Source organism: Rhinatrema bivittatum, chromosome 1, assembly GCF_901001135.1.
Source record: "Rhinatrema bivittatum chromosome 1, aRhiBiv1.1, whole genome shotgun sequence".
NCBI classification, from domain to species: Eukaryota; Metazoa; Chordata; class Amphibia; order Gymnophiona; family Rhinatrematidae; genus Rhinatrema; species Rhinatrema bivittatum.
Genome location: NC_042615.1, coordinates 331,156,854 through 331,174,036, shown reverse-complemented (window position 1 = coordinate 331,174,036; position 17,183 = coordinate 331,156,854). Strand labels below are relative to the sequence as shown.

Below are 17,183 nucleotides of genomic sequence, written 5' to 3'. Positions count from 1 at the left end.
AGTCTTTTTCCACCCGACTGCACACTCTGCCATCTGATGGTTGGCTCCTTTCCATGAGAGGGTGATGCATTTCCCAGAACCTGCTCTCCAGGCTTCATTAGACCTGTGGCCTGAAAGATCTTTGCTGCCTCATCTACTCGCTTGATACGGGAAGTCACACAGTTGATTGAAAATTATATCTGTGTGTTACTCTTTCTCATAATTCGTAGGATCTGTTTAAAATCCCTTCTGTTTTGGATTGTCACTGAAAATAGATCTTGATAGATTTCCATCTTGTGTCTATGCCACTGAAAATCCTTTAATGTTTTAGGCTGGGACAGAACTTTTTTTTTTTTTTTTAATAGAGTTCTTATGAAATCACACCATGATGTCTCATATTTTTTCTTGGCTTAGCAAGGGTGCAATGTGCTCGATCACATTCAATATGAGGAATCCCCTTGGCTGCTTCATCTTGTCCCAGAATTGTCATACAAATACTATTGGCAACTTGCACGCAATCCTGAAATAGCGTGCTGTCTGGTACGCCTCTCAGATGTAAATTGTTCCGCCTGGACCTATTCTCCGGTCTTCGATCCAATCTTTGTTCTCCATTATCCTCTCTCAGCCTTTTTATTTTTTTCTGACTGCTCCTAAGCTGTTTCCTGTTCCTCCATGCAGTGTTCTACATCATCCACATGCTCTTCCAAGTCTGCACAGTCCTTGCGCAGATCACATACAATAGTTAACAATTCTCTTTTCAGCAACCCCATATCTTGGTGAAGCTCACTGAACTAGACTTGGAAGTCTGCCCAAATAAGCATCTCTGAGCTAAAGCTTGGGCTCCAGTTTATTATGGGCGCCATCAGCGTCACAGACTCCTTGCCCTGACATCTTTTCTGGACTCATCCCCCACCGATTCGCCATCCCTCTGCTGCCCTCCGATTTCATAGAAGAACTGTTTCATATCGACCAATTTCTTTCTCACCGACATGGCATCGTTCTCCGCTATACACCTTGCTCTTTATACAGTTTTTAATTTCAGATTGCAGGGATTAGCGAGATTGCTCAAAAACGGGATTGGGAGCAAGGCATTCAAGACACCATCGGTAAAGATGAGGTTACTTCCTCCACCATCGTTATTTTTAATTGACTTTTTTTTTTTTTGCACAGATGGAAGAGTCTTCTCATGGGGCCAGAACAACTATGGGCAGCTGGGCCTGGGGAAAGGATTTGGCTCTCAGGTCAGCCCTCAGCGAGTAATGTCCCTGGAGGGCATCCCCCTGGCTCAGGTCGCTGCAGGAGGGATGCACAGCTTTGCCCTGTCTCTGTCAGGAGCTGTATTTGGATGGGGCAGAAACAGTGCAGGCCAGCTGGGATTTCATCATGTTGGCCAAAAAGGTAACTTGCATTTTTCTAATTAATGGACTTGGCTCTTTGGCAGATAACTCTGGCACACAATCATGGCATTGAAACAATTGCACTGCGAGGCAGTGCTCTAATTCAAACTATTGCATGAAGCAAAGATCAAAGCTACCTATGAGTAGATCTGTTTTTTCTTTTACATAGTGCTTTTGATCTGCATCAAGAATAATTATTATCAGGCCGATACAGTAAGGACGTGGAAGAAAGAGTGTGGTAGTGCCAGGCGCACCCTCGTTTGCCACGCACACAGTCCGGATCACATACCGCTCGATACAGTATTTAAATGGCACGCAAATACAAGCCGCGTCCATGAAGCGCAATTCATTTTACTGTATAGAGTGCTATACAGCACCTATACAGTATCTTGGGTGCGCTGGTACCTATCATTTCAAATGTCATGTCAAATGACATTTGAAATGACAGGTACCAGGAAGTGGATACTGGAGAAGGGCCGGTGCAGTTTGTTTTGTTGTCCTGTGCAAATGATTGCTTCACTGCCTGACCCCCTCACCCCCTGGGACAAGACCTTTAGAGGAGCCAGGATCGGGCAAACTTTCCCCCAGCCCCCACTCACCTGCCCTGGCTACATCCATGGGTGCTGGTCTCCCGTGCGGGCGGACGTGCTGGCAGCTCCGGAGCAGCCCCAGTCCTCTCTCCCCTCCTCCCGAGCGGCTTCGGCAGCAGCCCGGGGCAGATCGGGCGCTCCCCATGCGAGGCGCGGCTTCCAGCAGCCCTTGCCGGCGAAGGTGCATGAACGCCCGCCTGTACGTGCATGAGCACACGCCGTGACCTTGGACGTCCAGCCAGGCGCTCAGGTCACGGCGTGCACTCATCCATCTTCGCTGGTGGGGGCTGCTAGAAGCCTCGCATGGGGAGTGCCCGATCCGCTGAAGCCTCACAGGAAAGTTTGCCTGTGAAATTTCGTCTCTTTGCTGGGGCTTGCCTGACGCTCCACACTAACGCAGGGGTAAGGGTAGGCGGTAAATTAGCAGGTTAAACATGCGGCAAAACTGCAGGTTAAAAAGGCGATAATTGGGGTGCACGCTGGATGGGAGGGAATAGCTAATCCAATCGTTTACATATCATATATACATGCTGCGGGCGGAAAGGGTTACCCGTTGATTTCAAGAAGCAGTAAGGATGGGTTAAAAGGGATAGTGAATCGCAGGTTTGACTTACGCGGCCAAATTGTGGGTACAAAGCGGGTTAGAAGCAGGGTAACCGCGGTCGCGCTTTACTGTATCGGCCTGTATGTGTAATATTTTGACTATTCAAATTCTTGACTCTGTACCCAGACCTCTTCAGTTTTCATTACAGATGTTTAATACAAATGGTCTTACAGTGTAATGAGAAACAATACAATGAGACTGCCTCTAAGATTAATAGATCTCACTGCCTATACTGTCCTCCTTCCCCTTAAATTTCAATTCTTCCCTTATTTCCCCTCCCTCCCGTAATCCCTCCCATTGTTTTTCAATGATTAGCAAATGTTTACCTGTATTCTGTTTGATTCTTGTAAACAGTTGTGATGGCTGCACCGAATGATGGTATATAAAACTCAACAAATAAATACATAAATAATGGGTAAATCCCATGGTGTGTTAAATATATATTATTGTATCAGATGTAATTAGCTGGATGCAACAATATATCTTATTGCGCACTATGTTGCTTGCTATAGCCATCAAAGTTACCTTATAAATGAAACTCCGTGCCAGGCATATATTGAACTATAACACACAGAAACAGAATATATACTTAAGTAGTTCCTATATTCTGTGAGAATTTAAAGAAACACTAAAATGGATCGTATTTGAAGAATAAAATCTGATGAATCACGAATATGACTTAATTTGACTTACCAGAGGATTGAGAAATGAATCTACATATTTGGATAAAGTCTCCAATATCTAATTAATCCCAGATACTATTGGGCGACCAGGTGGTGAGATCAGAGACTTGTGTATTTTAGGTACTGTGTAGAAAATTGGGGTACTAGGACAAGGTTCAAACAAAAAAATGTTTTTCTTTATGAGTAATCAACCTGCTAGCCAAACCTTCATCTCATAATTCTGCTATCTCACACTGTAATGCCTGTGTAGGATCCCCTTCCAGTGGCAAATAACATTTAATATCTGAAAGTTGTCGCATAACCTCCCTATCGTATGCTACAATATCAAGGATAACAGTACCACCCACTTTGCCGGGCGTATAGTTATAGATGGATCATTCTGAAGTGAAGTACAAGCCTCCCGCTCCTCCACTGTAAGATTATCTCTAAACTGTAATGGTGCATGTTCCAAAACCTCTTAAGTCCCGCATCACCAACTTTCAAAAACTGCAATAGCTGGATCTATTGGACCTGGCGGAGTCCACTTTAGAAGATCTAGTCAATGTATTAGCTTTCATCTGTATGCTATGTATGTATGTGTAACAGCATCTCAGTTCCCTGTGACCATTATGTCCTGAACCATTTATAGCAGGCAAGCAATGCCATTAGTTACTCTGCTGTGTTCAGAATGTATTTATATGTGGTATTTTGGTAAGGCTCAGATCCACCATCCTTACAATAGATAAAGTACAAACAGAAAATCTGCTCACTAACTGTCTTGTAGTACAAGTGTCCTTTACTTCTCACCAACAGGCATTTCTTCCTTTTTTTTTCTTCTTTTTTCTCCTGCGTTCTCACATCTCTTTGCTAAGATGGTGACTACATAGTCTAAATGGCTGTTTATTTGCCGAACTATCACCAAGCTTCCTGGGAACAAATAACAGCCTAGAACTCCATCTTATGTCTCAGTAATATAAGCTTCTGCTACAGAATAGCAGCTATCTTATGACGTTAACTCACAAGAACCTTAGCAACTATGTTTTTGGAACATACAAGAACAAACAATTCTTTTTTTTTTCTCATTTATAGCTTTTATTGGAGGTTAGAACATTCTCAGGGATTACGATGTCATAGTCACTAGACACAACTCTGGTACCATCCATTAAGTATGATATAGTGTTTTGACTTTGCTGATGATTTTTGGCCCCTCCATATAATTTAGCTGGATTCCATCTCTGCATTATAATTTGTTACTTTTCACTTACAGTTAACCCTTTCAGACCTCTGCAAGTATTCCTACAATAATAATTGGGTCTGAGAGCTCCCAGAGGCAAAGAAGACACACACACGTGGGGGGGTTTACACACATTTGCTCTGAAGGAGCAAAAAATTAAAAAAAAAAAATGGGGCGATCTTTAGGGGCCTATTTACATTTGTTTCTATTGAAAAAATGTTTAGTAAATAAGGCCCCTATTTTGCTAAGTTGCTGTGCATAAGCTGCTACATCCCAGCAGTACATACTGGAAAATGAATCAGTTATCAATTATATATTATAACAATACCTTCTTTATTCATATTATTAAAAGTTCAGCCACAGACATTCATCAAATATGCCATTGCTGGCAAAGTTGATAGGGAGTAGTGCCAAAAACCTTGACTGTAGTTTTGCCTTGTCCCAAGGCCAGCTGGATAAAGGGGGCTGAATGCTTTCCAGCAAGCCCAAGATGGTCTCCAACAAACAATGAAGAAACAAGATATGAAGAGTTAAAACATCCTCATTAAAACAAATGGAGACTTATCTGTCCCACCTAAGTCATACTGCTGCTCTCAACCTCAGAAAAGCTTCATTAAGTGGCATGTGCTCTAGAAAGAGCTTCTCTCCAAGATGACAAATGCCCCTACCTTTTCCTGGCTGATCTCTCCCAGGGGAAGGGCAACAAGCCCATTCTAAACTTAAAGCAGCATATAAACTTTGCACTCAGCCTTCAGCAAGCTTCAGGTTTCAGTGATAAATGTTCCTTGATTCAAATCTGAATTAGTCCTTTCTGTTATATAGCAGTAGTACTACAAGAATGTTGTGGCTAGAAAACCAGTGAGGTTGTACATAGGTATGATTTCTCAAGGAATAACGAATGGTACAGAACCGGTTTTTTTTTTTAATTGACACTTATGTTGGGAGATGCCATGTGTAGAATTGGTGCATGGGCAGATATAGCCTCTATACTGGCTCGTACTGTTTCTGGCGCCCACGTGCTGCTTTACTTGGGCTGTGGGGGCATTTGGTGTTTGTGAGGGCCTCTCTCTTTCCTCAATGTCATCACAAAGTACCCAGATCTACTAAATGATTTTCCCAATTTGTAGTTTGGGCAGAAAGCCTAGGTTTATCTGGCCCAAGAGAGTTCTGTGCAAAGGGAGGAGGGATATTAAAGGCTGTTTCATTTATATTTCCCCAGCAGGACAATTTAAACCATATGTGGTGGCAGCTTTTCAAGCTCTTGGTGTGATCTACATCAGCTGTGGAGATGAGCACACTGCTGTGCTCACAAGGGTGAGCATTTGATTTAATTCATACTTACTCGGTTTGAGTCCTTAAATTTTTGTTCAGCTTTTTAAAGATTTTTACTGGCCACAGCCACTACTAAAGAGGCTGAGTGAGGTTTGCTTTGAATCTTCCTTCATTCATTGCACTGTCAAACTGATTCTCTATGGAGCTTTTAAAACATGTGATTTTGACGCTACAGGATGGGAGTGTGTTCACGTTTGGAGATAATACCTATGGACAGCTGGGACACAGTCCATCAACTCAGTCAGCTGGTCCTCAGAAAATCGATGGGATAGATGGTGTCGTTTCACAGATAGCTTGTGGCAGGTATGGTGCAGGCTGCAGCTCCTGTTTTGATTGTAAATTTCACATGCATAGAGATTAAGGGCCGGATTTTCAAAGGTTACACCCATAAATCCCAGGCCTTACGTGCGCCGGGCCTATTTTCAAAGGGCCCGGCCACGCGCGTAAACTCCCGGGACACGTGTAAGTCCTAGGGTTAAGCATAAGGGGCAGTCCGGGGATGGGGCGGGACTAGAGGTGCCCGGTACAGCGGCCATTTGTTGCTGTGCTAGGGGATCGCGCAACTTGCTCCTGCTCAGAAGCAGGAGCAAAAGGTAGGATAATGAATTTGGGGGAATTTAGGATAGGGGAAGGGAGGTCAGGCTAGGGGGTTGGGAAGTAATTAAGGAGCGGACTGGGAGGGAACTGGGGAAGGCCCCAATGTGTCACCGCGCGTATTTGCACATCTCTACCCGCTTTGTGCGTGCTGACCCGGCTTTTTATAACACGCGTGCGCCAGTGTGCACATGTTATAAAATCGCACGTCCGTATGTGCACGCTGGGTAGCGCGCGCACATGGACGTGTGCATGTAATCTTTTGAAATCTACCCCTAAGCTTCTTTCTTTTTATCATTTGCTAGGTCGTTTGCTAGGTGGTTTGCTAGGTTGTGCTGGAAAAGGCATATTTGCCATGAGTTTTGGGGACATGAAGTGATTGAATTTGGGTTCATAGCCTTTCCTCTAGGTATCCCAGTAAAAATTGGCCTTTTGGAAAGTTAATTAAGGAAGAAGTTGAAGGAAAATGATTGGCACATTTTATGTTTTCCACTGATTCAAAGCAATGTATTTACATAAACTGCAGTTCAGTGTAGCAGTATGTACTCTATATGTGAGTTTGGTGTCCAGGTGAGGGAAGTCAGCCTCTTCGCCAAGATGCTTTCTTTCACCATCATTTTTGATGGGCTTTTCCATCATCAAAATTGATGATAATTTTGCCAAATGTTGCAACATTCTTTTACCATTGCATTGCAGGTTATAAGAAGAGTTTCCTAAGCTTTAGTCACAGTTAGACCTTAGAAGCACACTTAATCTAAATCATAAAGGGGTCAACATCAAAGCCATATAGATGGATAACTCACAAGTTCTCTGTCTAAATGACTAGTTTTGAATATTCCCCTTACTTATCTGGCTAAAAATTAGCCAGATTAGCTTTATCCAGCTAAGATTTAGCCCAATAATCATGGTGGGCTTGTTTGAGACGTTCCAGGGCAGGGTTGAGTTAGGTGAATAACTTATTAGGGGAAAGAGTGTATTTCCTGGTCTTGAACCACAGTCTGTTGCTGGTGAGTTGTGCACTTAGGATGTGCAGGAATAAAAAATGTGTGTAATTTTTGTTTTTTAAATTCTTTATCAGTTTTCAATACATGAATAAGCCAAAACAGAAACACAGAAAATATACTAAGAACATCATACAAATACATCAGTATAATCACACTAGATGAAAAGAATTAGAGGACAAAGAAAAATAATGGAAATTAGTCATAATCCTAAGAAGAAAGGCAAATAGCATGTAAATTCCTGCAGTATATGTATTTATGAAATTTATAACACATAAACAAAGTATGTGCTTTGATACAGAAAACATGATATTAGTACAAATAGTAAGGCATCAATGAATAAAGGAAATCTTTTGAATATCCATTAGACTACAAAAACAAGGGGGAGGAGCAAGAAAATAAGGGAGACCAAACGAAAACAACAAAAGAGAAAACATAGCATGAATATTCTGCCTTACATGTTAACAGTGTGTTGACTAATCGGGTGCCCAATTAGAACCAGTTGGGATTGTGCATCTCTTAGTCTAAGAAGGCTTTCAACTGTTCAGGAACATAAAAAAACAAAACAATCATGATTAAACTTAACAATGCACTTGCAAGGATATCTCAAAATGAAGGATGCACCTAAGGCTTTTGAGTTTCCTGACGTAAAGATAAAAGAGCTTTCCTTCTTTCTTGTGTGGCTCTTATGACCCATAAATAAAACATTTCCCAAAATAATTCTTTGTAACACAACTCAAATCATATTCTTAATTAAAGGAGACTAATAAAGTGGCCCTTTCAATAACTTCATTCGTGGAGGACTCCAAGAAGGCAGACAGATCCCCATCAGTTATTGCAAGTTGATTCCTTTGATAATTAGGTAGAAAAATAAACTTTATTGGTGGGGGGAAGAAATTCTTGTGTAAACAGCACTTCTGTAAAATATTTATTTTAAGGTAACATGAGGAAATTCCCCCTTCACTTTAGGAAAATTCAAGAACCGTAAGTTCAAATGTTTCAGCCTGTTTTCTATAAATTCCACTCTTCCACTTTTTTTGATTCCATAAATGATTTCAGTTGTTCTGGAAGAAAAAACAGATATTCATTTCGAAATTTGACTAAACATTTACCTAGGTACCGAAGGAGAAAGGATGTCCCAAGAGAAATAACCTCTTGGCAGGAACTTTTGCCTTCGGAACTTCACAAAACATGGGAAGAACAGGTTCGCCACAAAGGAGGGGGGCTGCATGCGCCTGAGGCTCCTGCCCAGGCTTTATTTCAAATCACATTTTTCATTTTAAAAAGAACCGCAATAGAAGACCTCCGGTGACAGCACTGAATTGTGCAGGAACTGCTGTGACAGGCTTGAGCTCAGCAGAAAGAAACGCTGCCTGCAGAGCGGTGGATAAGCCAGCAAGGAGTGCAGCCCAGGTCCCCCCCCGTCCCCCCCCCCCCCCCCAAACCTGGCCACCATATCAGCCGAAGAACACATAGCATCAGGGAACTTTTGTTATTCAAAATAAACTATAAACCCACAAATTGTCGCAGCTGCCCGACTTCGGCCCCAGCATCGGTTCTGGCAGGCTCTTGTTCCAGGCTCTCATCAGCAAAGAGGACCGCGCTAATTGTGGGGAGGCGGGAGCACAACTTTGGAGTGAAGCCCGAGCTTGTTTCTCTCCCCCAGCAGCCATTTTTGCGGTGCAAATAGCAGCCGGGCACTTTTTATTTTTTCTATGTGTGCCACCAAATTTCAGACACCTGCCTTCAGCAGCAGCCCCGGAGCGGGCAGAATTTTTGTACTTTGCGTTTCTGTTAGTAGCACTACTTTTGCCCAATTAATCAAAAAATTTAAAGACCTGGGGGCGCTATTCGCCATGAGGTAAGATGAACGCCTTTGCCTGAAGCTCCGGTATTCCCCCACCTCACTAACCCGCAGTACAGTGAATTTCGAGCTATAATATTCTATTCATCTCACTGCCTGAGCACCATTTGGAGGCTCGATTTCGCTGAAGAAACGAGGAGCAGACCTCCAAAAGTTTTCTTGTACCAGAATAGCATCGGAGTTGTGGAAAACCGGGTCTGATATCGCAGACAGCATGGCAGGGGACATGGAGGAAATTGAAGTGGAGGCCCCGATCCTATCCCCGCAAACAGCGAATGACTTTGCGCCCAGCCTGTCGGATCTGCCAAACAAAACCATGTTTATGGAGCTCCGGGCAGACATGAAAACGCATAAAGAGGACTTATTAAACTCCTTCTTTGAATTAAGGGAGGAGTTTTGGACTCTCGGGCAGAAAGTTGATGAAATGGAACTCCGAGTTGAGCAGCATGATATGGATATATTGGGTCTAACACAGTATACTTCAGATCATAAATCTGAGATCAGTGCCTTAAATGAAAAATTAGAAGACATGGAGAACAGGTCCCGATGTCAAAATCTCCGGATTCGTGTTCCTGAAATGGCTGATTTCACTAACTGTTTCACAATAGCCAAAGCATTTTGCTCATTCCTGCTTACTCAAGCTGCTTGTGAAAACAACCAAGGTACTGAGCTTGGGAGTGAAGAAATTAAGCTTGAGAGAGAGCATAGATTCCTTGGTGCACGTCGGGATGGTAAACCATGGGATATCATTATAAACGTTCTCAGCTTTCAACAAAAAGAAATTATTTTGAATATCACCAGGAAAAAGAAGCAATGGAGCTGGAATAATCTCGAGATAAGTCTATCAAGATCTGGCTTCCAGCATTCTGAAAAAGAGATACGATCTACGGATAGTAACGGAAGCCCTGCAACGTGCTGATATCCACTATTGATGGAACTTCCCGTTTGCACGTTCTTTCCAGCACGGAGGCACCGCTTACAGACTAAAGACTGCGGTGGAAGCAAATGCCATTTTTCAACAAGCGGGCCTTGAGATTCGGCTGCCAGTACAACCATCATCAACCGCGATGCCCAGTAGGGAATCCTTCCTAAAATGGCGGCGAGTTGAGAAAGGAAAGCGCTGCGTAGCAACTCGCTCTCAGCAGTCGCAAGATAATCTGTCTGACCAAGGCTGAACATGTTGGACATACAATGAGTGAGCTTATAATTCTGATGTTTATGGTACTATAGAATCGCGATCTAAATTTTATGTTTGCAAGAGTTGTGAGGTTATTCTGCATTAATGTAAGTTTGCATGTGGGGTGGGGGAGAATGGAGGCGGAGTGCTCAGAAGTTACGGGCAAGTTGCTCCCTAAGATTGGGATCCATGATGGAGTTTAAGTGGATCATATGGGAGGGGAAGGTTACCTCAAGTACAGGGACTTCATCAAATCCATAAAATCTGATCCCAGGCACCTTTTGGTATAAAATTCAGGAAGCTCAGCAGGGTGTACAACTCCTTTAAGATAGGACATATGGGCTTGCAGAGTGTGATGGTCATCTACTATTCAAAAAGGTCACTGAATTTATAACTCATGATTCGTATAGTCACTCTTAATGTTAAAGGACTTAATTCATATAGGAAGCGTCACTTATTACATAGAGATTTAAAACAATTAAAAGCAACAATTGCATTTGTACAGGAAACACACCTCAGGAAAAAGGATGAACGCCTACTTGCATTTCAGGATTTTCCACATGTCTTTCTAGCTGCAGCGAGTAAAACCTCTAGATATGCCGGTACAGGGATTCTTATATCTGCCAATATACTTTTTGACACTGTGCTGAATATCATGGACAAAGAGGGTCAGTATGTGTTTCTCAAGATTAAAATGGGTAAAGAAATGTTTTCACTTTTGTCAACCTATGCTCCCACACATGGTTAGGATCTTTATCTCCAGCAGATTAAAAGGCTGCAGGATGAGCATGGAGAAGGTACTCTCATATGGGGAGGAGATTTTAATTTAACCCTGAACCACAAATTAGATAACTCTTATCAAGGAACCAGGAATAAAAATCTGTGTAATCAGAAAGCCAGATCTCTACTAAAATCTATCATGGTTGAATGGACTTTGGTTGATCCATGGAAGCAACACAATCTCTCCTCAAGGGCTTACACTTATTATTCTGCACCCCATAATTCCTATTCACTCATAGATTTCTTCTTAATCAACAAAACGCTAATGTTACAACTGCAACAACCAGAAATTGAGCCTATAACATAGTCTGACCATGGTGCAGTACGGGTGGATTTGTCTCTTAGGGGTGGGCGAGGCGGACAGACCTTTTGGCGCCTTAATACCTCGTTACTCAGAGAGGAACAGTTTGTTAAAATATTGGCAGGACATATTCAGAAATATTACCATCTTAATGCTCGCTCTACAGACTCTATTAGTTGTTTATGGGAATGTTCTAAAGCCATAGTCTGGGGACATTGTATAGTCAAAGCAGCTGCATTAAAGGAGAAGGACCAGTGCAGGCTCTCATTATTAAATGAATTTGATGTGCTAACTAAACAGCACTTTCAGTCCCAATCCTCGGCAATTTATATAAAAAAATATCTGACGCTAAGCTTCGGCTTCACGCTATAGAAGATACTCAAATTTTACATCAATTAAAGCTCACCAAGCAAGCATATTTTGAGGGGGGTGATAAGGCTGGCAAGTTTCTAGCCCGCCAATTAAAGACCCACACTGCTCAAAGCAGTATTACAAAAATAAAAGATGCAAGTGGCAACCCTATCACTGAGTCCAGTGGGATTCGTAAATGCTTTACGGACTTCTATACCACCTTTTATAGCCCTAACATTCAAATCCAGCCCCATGATATTCAAACATATCTAGAATCAGTGGACTTTACCGTTCCTGACTGAGGAACAACAAGCTGCCCTGGATCGACCCATCACAGAAGAGGAGGTAAAAATGACCATTAAAACTCTTAAATCTAGTAAATCTCCAGGGCTCGATGGGCTTCCTGGGGAATATTATAAAGCCTTCTCAGATGTTCTAGCTCCCTATCTTATAGAGCTTTTCAATTATATTTGGGAAGAGGGGGTCCCTTCAAGCTCAATCTAATGTAGCAGGCATTACGGTGCCACTAAACCTGGACGGGATCCCTCACTATGTGGGTCTTATTGCCCCATCTCCTTAATTAATCAAGACTTAAAGATCCTGGCCAGGATACTCGCTTTTCGATTAAATCGTTACTTACCGTCATTGATTCATACAGACCAAGTAGATTTTGTCCTTCAAAGGATGGCCGCAGATAATGTATGGAAAATTATAGACTTAATATGGTGGGCAAAGAAAGAGAGCATACCTGCAGTCCTACTCTCTATAGATGCAGAGGCGTTTGACTTAGTTCACTGGCCTTTTTTGTTTCACACATTAACTAAGATGAATTTTGGTCATTTTTTTCACACAGTGGATAATACAGTTATACAACGGCCCTAAAACTATGGTGAAAGTAAATGGTGGCTATGAGGACGCTTTTATGATAGGCAGAGGAACCCGACAGGGATGCTCCTTATCTCCCTTGCTCTTCACTTTGTTTCTCGAGCCTTTTGCGTCCCTTGTGCGGGCTTCGCAGGCCATACGGGGGATTCAACTGGGCACTTCCAAATATACACTTTCATTATTTGTTGATGACATCATGTTCACATTAGCTGAGCCAAGCACCTCCTTGCGTGGAGTGGAACAGGAGTTGTTGTCGTTTAGTCACGTATCTGGATTCAAAGTGAATTTTGACAAATCTGAGCTTTTGAACATTACCTTGGGGGATCTCGAAGTAAAAAATATTGCCAGACAATTTCCTTTCCGTTGGGCTAAACAATCCCTGAAATATTTGGGTATTCACTTAAATTCTAAGGTTGAAGATCTGTTTTCTCTTAACTATACTCCATTACTTCAAAAGATGGATAGAGATTTAGATACTTGGCACAGAGGTTCATTCACATGGTTTGGGAGAATAGCCATTATTAAAATGAATATACTGCCCTGGTATTTATACTTGTTTTCTACTCTACCAGTTTTTCTTCCACAACACCTCCTTCGTAGGCTTCAAAAGAAAATTTTTGATTTTATATGGCGGTGAAGACCTCCTAGAATGGCTTGCCGTATATTGTTTCAACCAAAGATCCAGGGTGGATTGGGGGTTCCTGATTTGCACACACATTATGCAGCCTCACAGTTGAGGGCGATATTGGATATAGCGAGAATGCACACATTTGGCAATGGATAGCAATTTATGCTGGGCTCCATGCCCATCAGAACTTTACTTTGGCAGCTATGAACCACTTGGCGGTTTGTTACGAATATCTGCAGACCACTTTGAAAGTCTAGAATAAATGGAAATCCAAACTAGTAGGGGGACTATTCCTATTTTTACCTGACATCTCTCCGTTATAATAAGGAATTTGCAATTGGTTACCAGTCCCAAGCTTTTCAGAAATGGCACGATGCGGGCCTAACTACTTTGGGCCATCTATTTCAAGGGGGGGAACTATTACCCTGGATGCAATTGGCAGATAAATATAATTTAGATCCCAACACCTTCTTAGCCTATGCACAACTTCGTCACTTTATCAACACTATTAGCCATACAGAGAAATTGAGGGGGACTAGGTCTCTATTTGAAAATTACTACCTTCATGCCAATTCCTTGAATAAAGGGATCTCAAAGATCTAACAAATTCTATGTACTGCGGGGACACATCCTAACCCACACATATTGAAGTGGGAGAATGACTTGGAGGAACTACTCCCGGCGAAAACCTGGGATATTATCTTCCAGAGAGCTAGCAAAGGCATGATCTCCGCCAGATTACAAGAGCATAGCTATAAAATGTTGTATAGGTGGCACTTTGATCCTGAAAGCTTACACAGGATATATCCCTCTATATCACCTTTCTGTTGGATAACATGTGGTGGAAGTGGCTCTTATTTCTATATTTGATGGACATGCCCCAAGATAGTCGTTTTCTGGCAAGCTATAGTGAACTGGCTAGGTCAACTACTGGCGCGCCAATTCCCATGGGAACCAGCGGCTGTTCTTTTAAATGCCCCTATTGATGGGCTCGATAAGCACCAGCAACAGTTGAGCATTTTTGTATTGATAGCATCTCGCACAACCATTGCTCAATATTGGAAATCCACTACAATTCCTACAATGGATGAAGTCATAGCTAAAAGACAGGGTTACAGTCGATTAGATTACTTAACGGCGGTTAAAAATAATCATTTAGCTTCTCATTATAAGATCTGGCAACCAATGCATGAATGGAACCCGCCATGAGCACTTCTTTCACAGCCCACACTCCTACATAAGCTGACAATCTCTTCGACTGTCTAATATGACAAGTATTGCATGTGCTGTATCTCACTAGGGATCTCCTGTGGGTCTCAGCTGTATACTGGGACAGGGGGGGACTATGTTTTTATTTGTTTTATATCTACTCCCATTAGATATTATTACATACCTTATAAGTTGTTTGGTTATGTGACACTATCTGTACGGCTACTGAGTAAACTGCATCATTGACCACACATCCTGAGTAAATTGCATCATCGACCACACATCCTGTACAACTTAAGAACAACACCTAAAGCACATCAACAGATGCTAAAGAACTTTCTTGTGAAGCATCGACTTGGGACCTGGACTACCGGCAGTCCCTGTGGGGGAGGGGTGGGGGGGTTGTGGTTTAATGTTGTGAATATATTGATGAAGTATGGCTAGGACGTTCATGATGTTGTCCGTGATAACAATGTATCATATAACTGATGTTATTATTATAATTTAATAATTTAAATTATTAAATTTATATTTAAACCTATATGTCGAAATCAAGACACCGTTATTACCTGCTGTAACTGCTGTAAATAAGCTAATATTTTATATATATGTTTAATTGTTTAATAAGTTATCAATATAATCCACCATAACTGCTGTAATTAAGCTTTAATATATATCATTATATAATCTATTTATTCCTCATTAACCGCTGTAATAATCAACCATGTTCTAACCTCGTTAAGCAACCTATCCTGTAAATACTGATACGTTCCTTGTACCTTTCTCAGCTGCTGTCCTTCCTCCTTTACCTCTCTCCCCCCTCTCCCCCCCCCTCTTTTCGCTCCTGCTCCACTCCCCCACTCCCTGTTTTTTGTAATTTCCTCCTTTCTCAAGTTTATTGTAAACCGGCGTGATGTGCTTGCACGAACACCGGTATATTAAAAGCTGTTAAATAAATAAAAAAAAATCACTGTCATGTATGTTACATTTATATTACTTCTGCAAACTTTAATAAAATATAAATTAAAAAAAAATACAAAGCAACGTAATGCATGTATATAGTTATTTGCCTTATTGCACAATCATACCTGCATAACCTCTGTGGCTATGTAGTGACAGCAAATACTAACTCCTCAACGTCTGGCCCCCTTCCCCCACAAAGCTATCTGGGGTTCCTAATATAAACAATTCTATAGCTGATGATGCAGTTTCAATCAATGGCCCATTGCCTGATAGTTAACTTCTGCAAATTAATATTTTTAAATCAGAAAACCTGAGTGCCTAGCTGTATCCAGTATAATTGGGTGAAGAGTGGTAGTTTAATTGGTGGGATGCTAACTATATATCCATCTTTTCTGCCACTTCGCTTGCCACTATAGTGTTCAATTGGTGAGAAAGCTATGTGGACAACACCAGCAAGCTTTCTGTCTATCAGAAAATACAGCCTCATGTTGGGAGAAAGTTTCCTAGCCTTTTATTACAGAATGCTGTGCTTTGACATATGCGGCCCACCTTGGTGTTCTCCAGATGTGTGCTCTGGCCCCTTCCCATCTCTCTTACCTCTTCAAAATGTTAGGATGTGAAAGAGATGCTTCCAGTTGCACTTCACATCAGCCTTCAGCTGTGAGACTTGCTGTCATGATTACCTTCAGTCTGAGAACTTGGCCCCTTCTTGCTTTTAACCATATATGGAAGAGCGGGTGTGCAGATCACAAGACCAGCAAGGAATGGCTGCTGTAAAAGGCCAACAAAAGCTCTGAAGCCTGCATAGCTTGCTCCTCCAATATGGTATAGGCGGACCTGTTTCACAGCTATTGTTTTGGTGACTCTCTGAAGGGATTTCTTGTTATCCGTCTACTATATTGTTAGGTCTTTGCATTAAGGCAAGCCCTTGTGAGGCAGGAGAGAGGTAGACTGAATACTATCCCTTTGTGGCAAATAGGCCTAGCTACTGAATGAAAACCAAACTGTTGCATCGATTTGTCACGTCATTCAGGGGATATTGACGGTACTTTATACACTTTTATTAATATCCTTACACATACAGCACAGTAAGTAGCTATAGCCGCTGGTGAGGGATGCCATCAAGCTTGCAGCATCGACATCATCAGACAGATAGGTGAGCCGAGGGGAACAGTTGATGGTGCTGGCAGTTATCTGTTCCTCTGGGCACCAATAGGGCATGTCAGGGCTGTAGATCCTCTGCCTGCAGGCGCCCCTGGTATCCTTGGAACCACCGGTCCATCGATACCCTCGGTCATCAGGGTCTCTATTGGTGGCACCAGGCTGTTGAGGTCTGAATGTGCCTGTGGTGCTGGGGATGGTGCTATATACCGTACAACTGATCAAGATTCAGTCAAGCGCTTTCGAAGTGGAGCACAGCATGTGCGGTTGGGTACAGAAAGCATCTACTCCAGGCACCTCGGGCAATGGCAGGCAGCATTCTCCCTATCTGCAGTTCTTAGCCATATCAGGGTTCTGACATTGTTACATCAATTCTGCACCCCAAAGTGCTGGGGAGCACTGGCGAAGAAGGCGTCTTCTCACACTCTGTGATTTGCCTTTTGGCAGCGCGCAGCCACTGACTCTAGCAAG

The 17,183-nt window shown here is 42.3% G+C and overlaps 1 protein-coding gene across 1 annotated transcript in view; it reads left to right on the top strand.

Annotated features, from left to right (window-relative positions):
- The window catches only part of LOC115089699 (probable E3 ubiquitin-protein ligase HERC6), a 192,808-nt gene that overhangs the window by 47,205 nt on the left and 128,420 nt on the right, over positions 1-17,183 (top strand). The window contains exons 4-6 of the mRNA XM_029597905.1: positions 1,150-1,377; positions 5,686-5,780; positions 5,974-6,101. Of these exons, the coding sequence (XP_029453765.1) occupies positions 1,150-1,377; positions 5,686-5,780; positions 5,974-6,101 (451 nt within the window). The remainder of the gene's footprint in view (positions 1-1,149; positions 1,378-5,685; positions 5,781-5,973; positions 6,102-17,183) is intronic.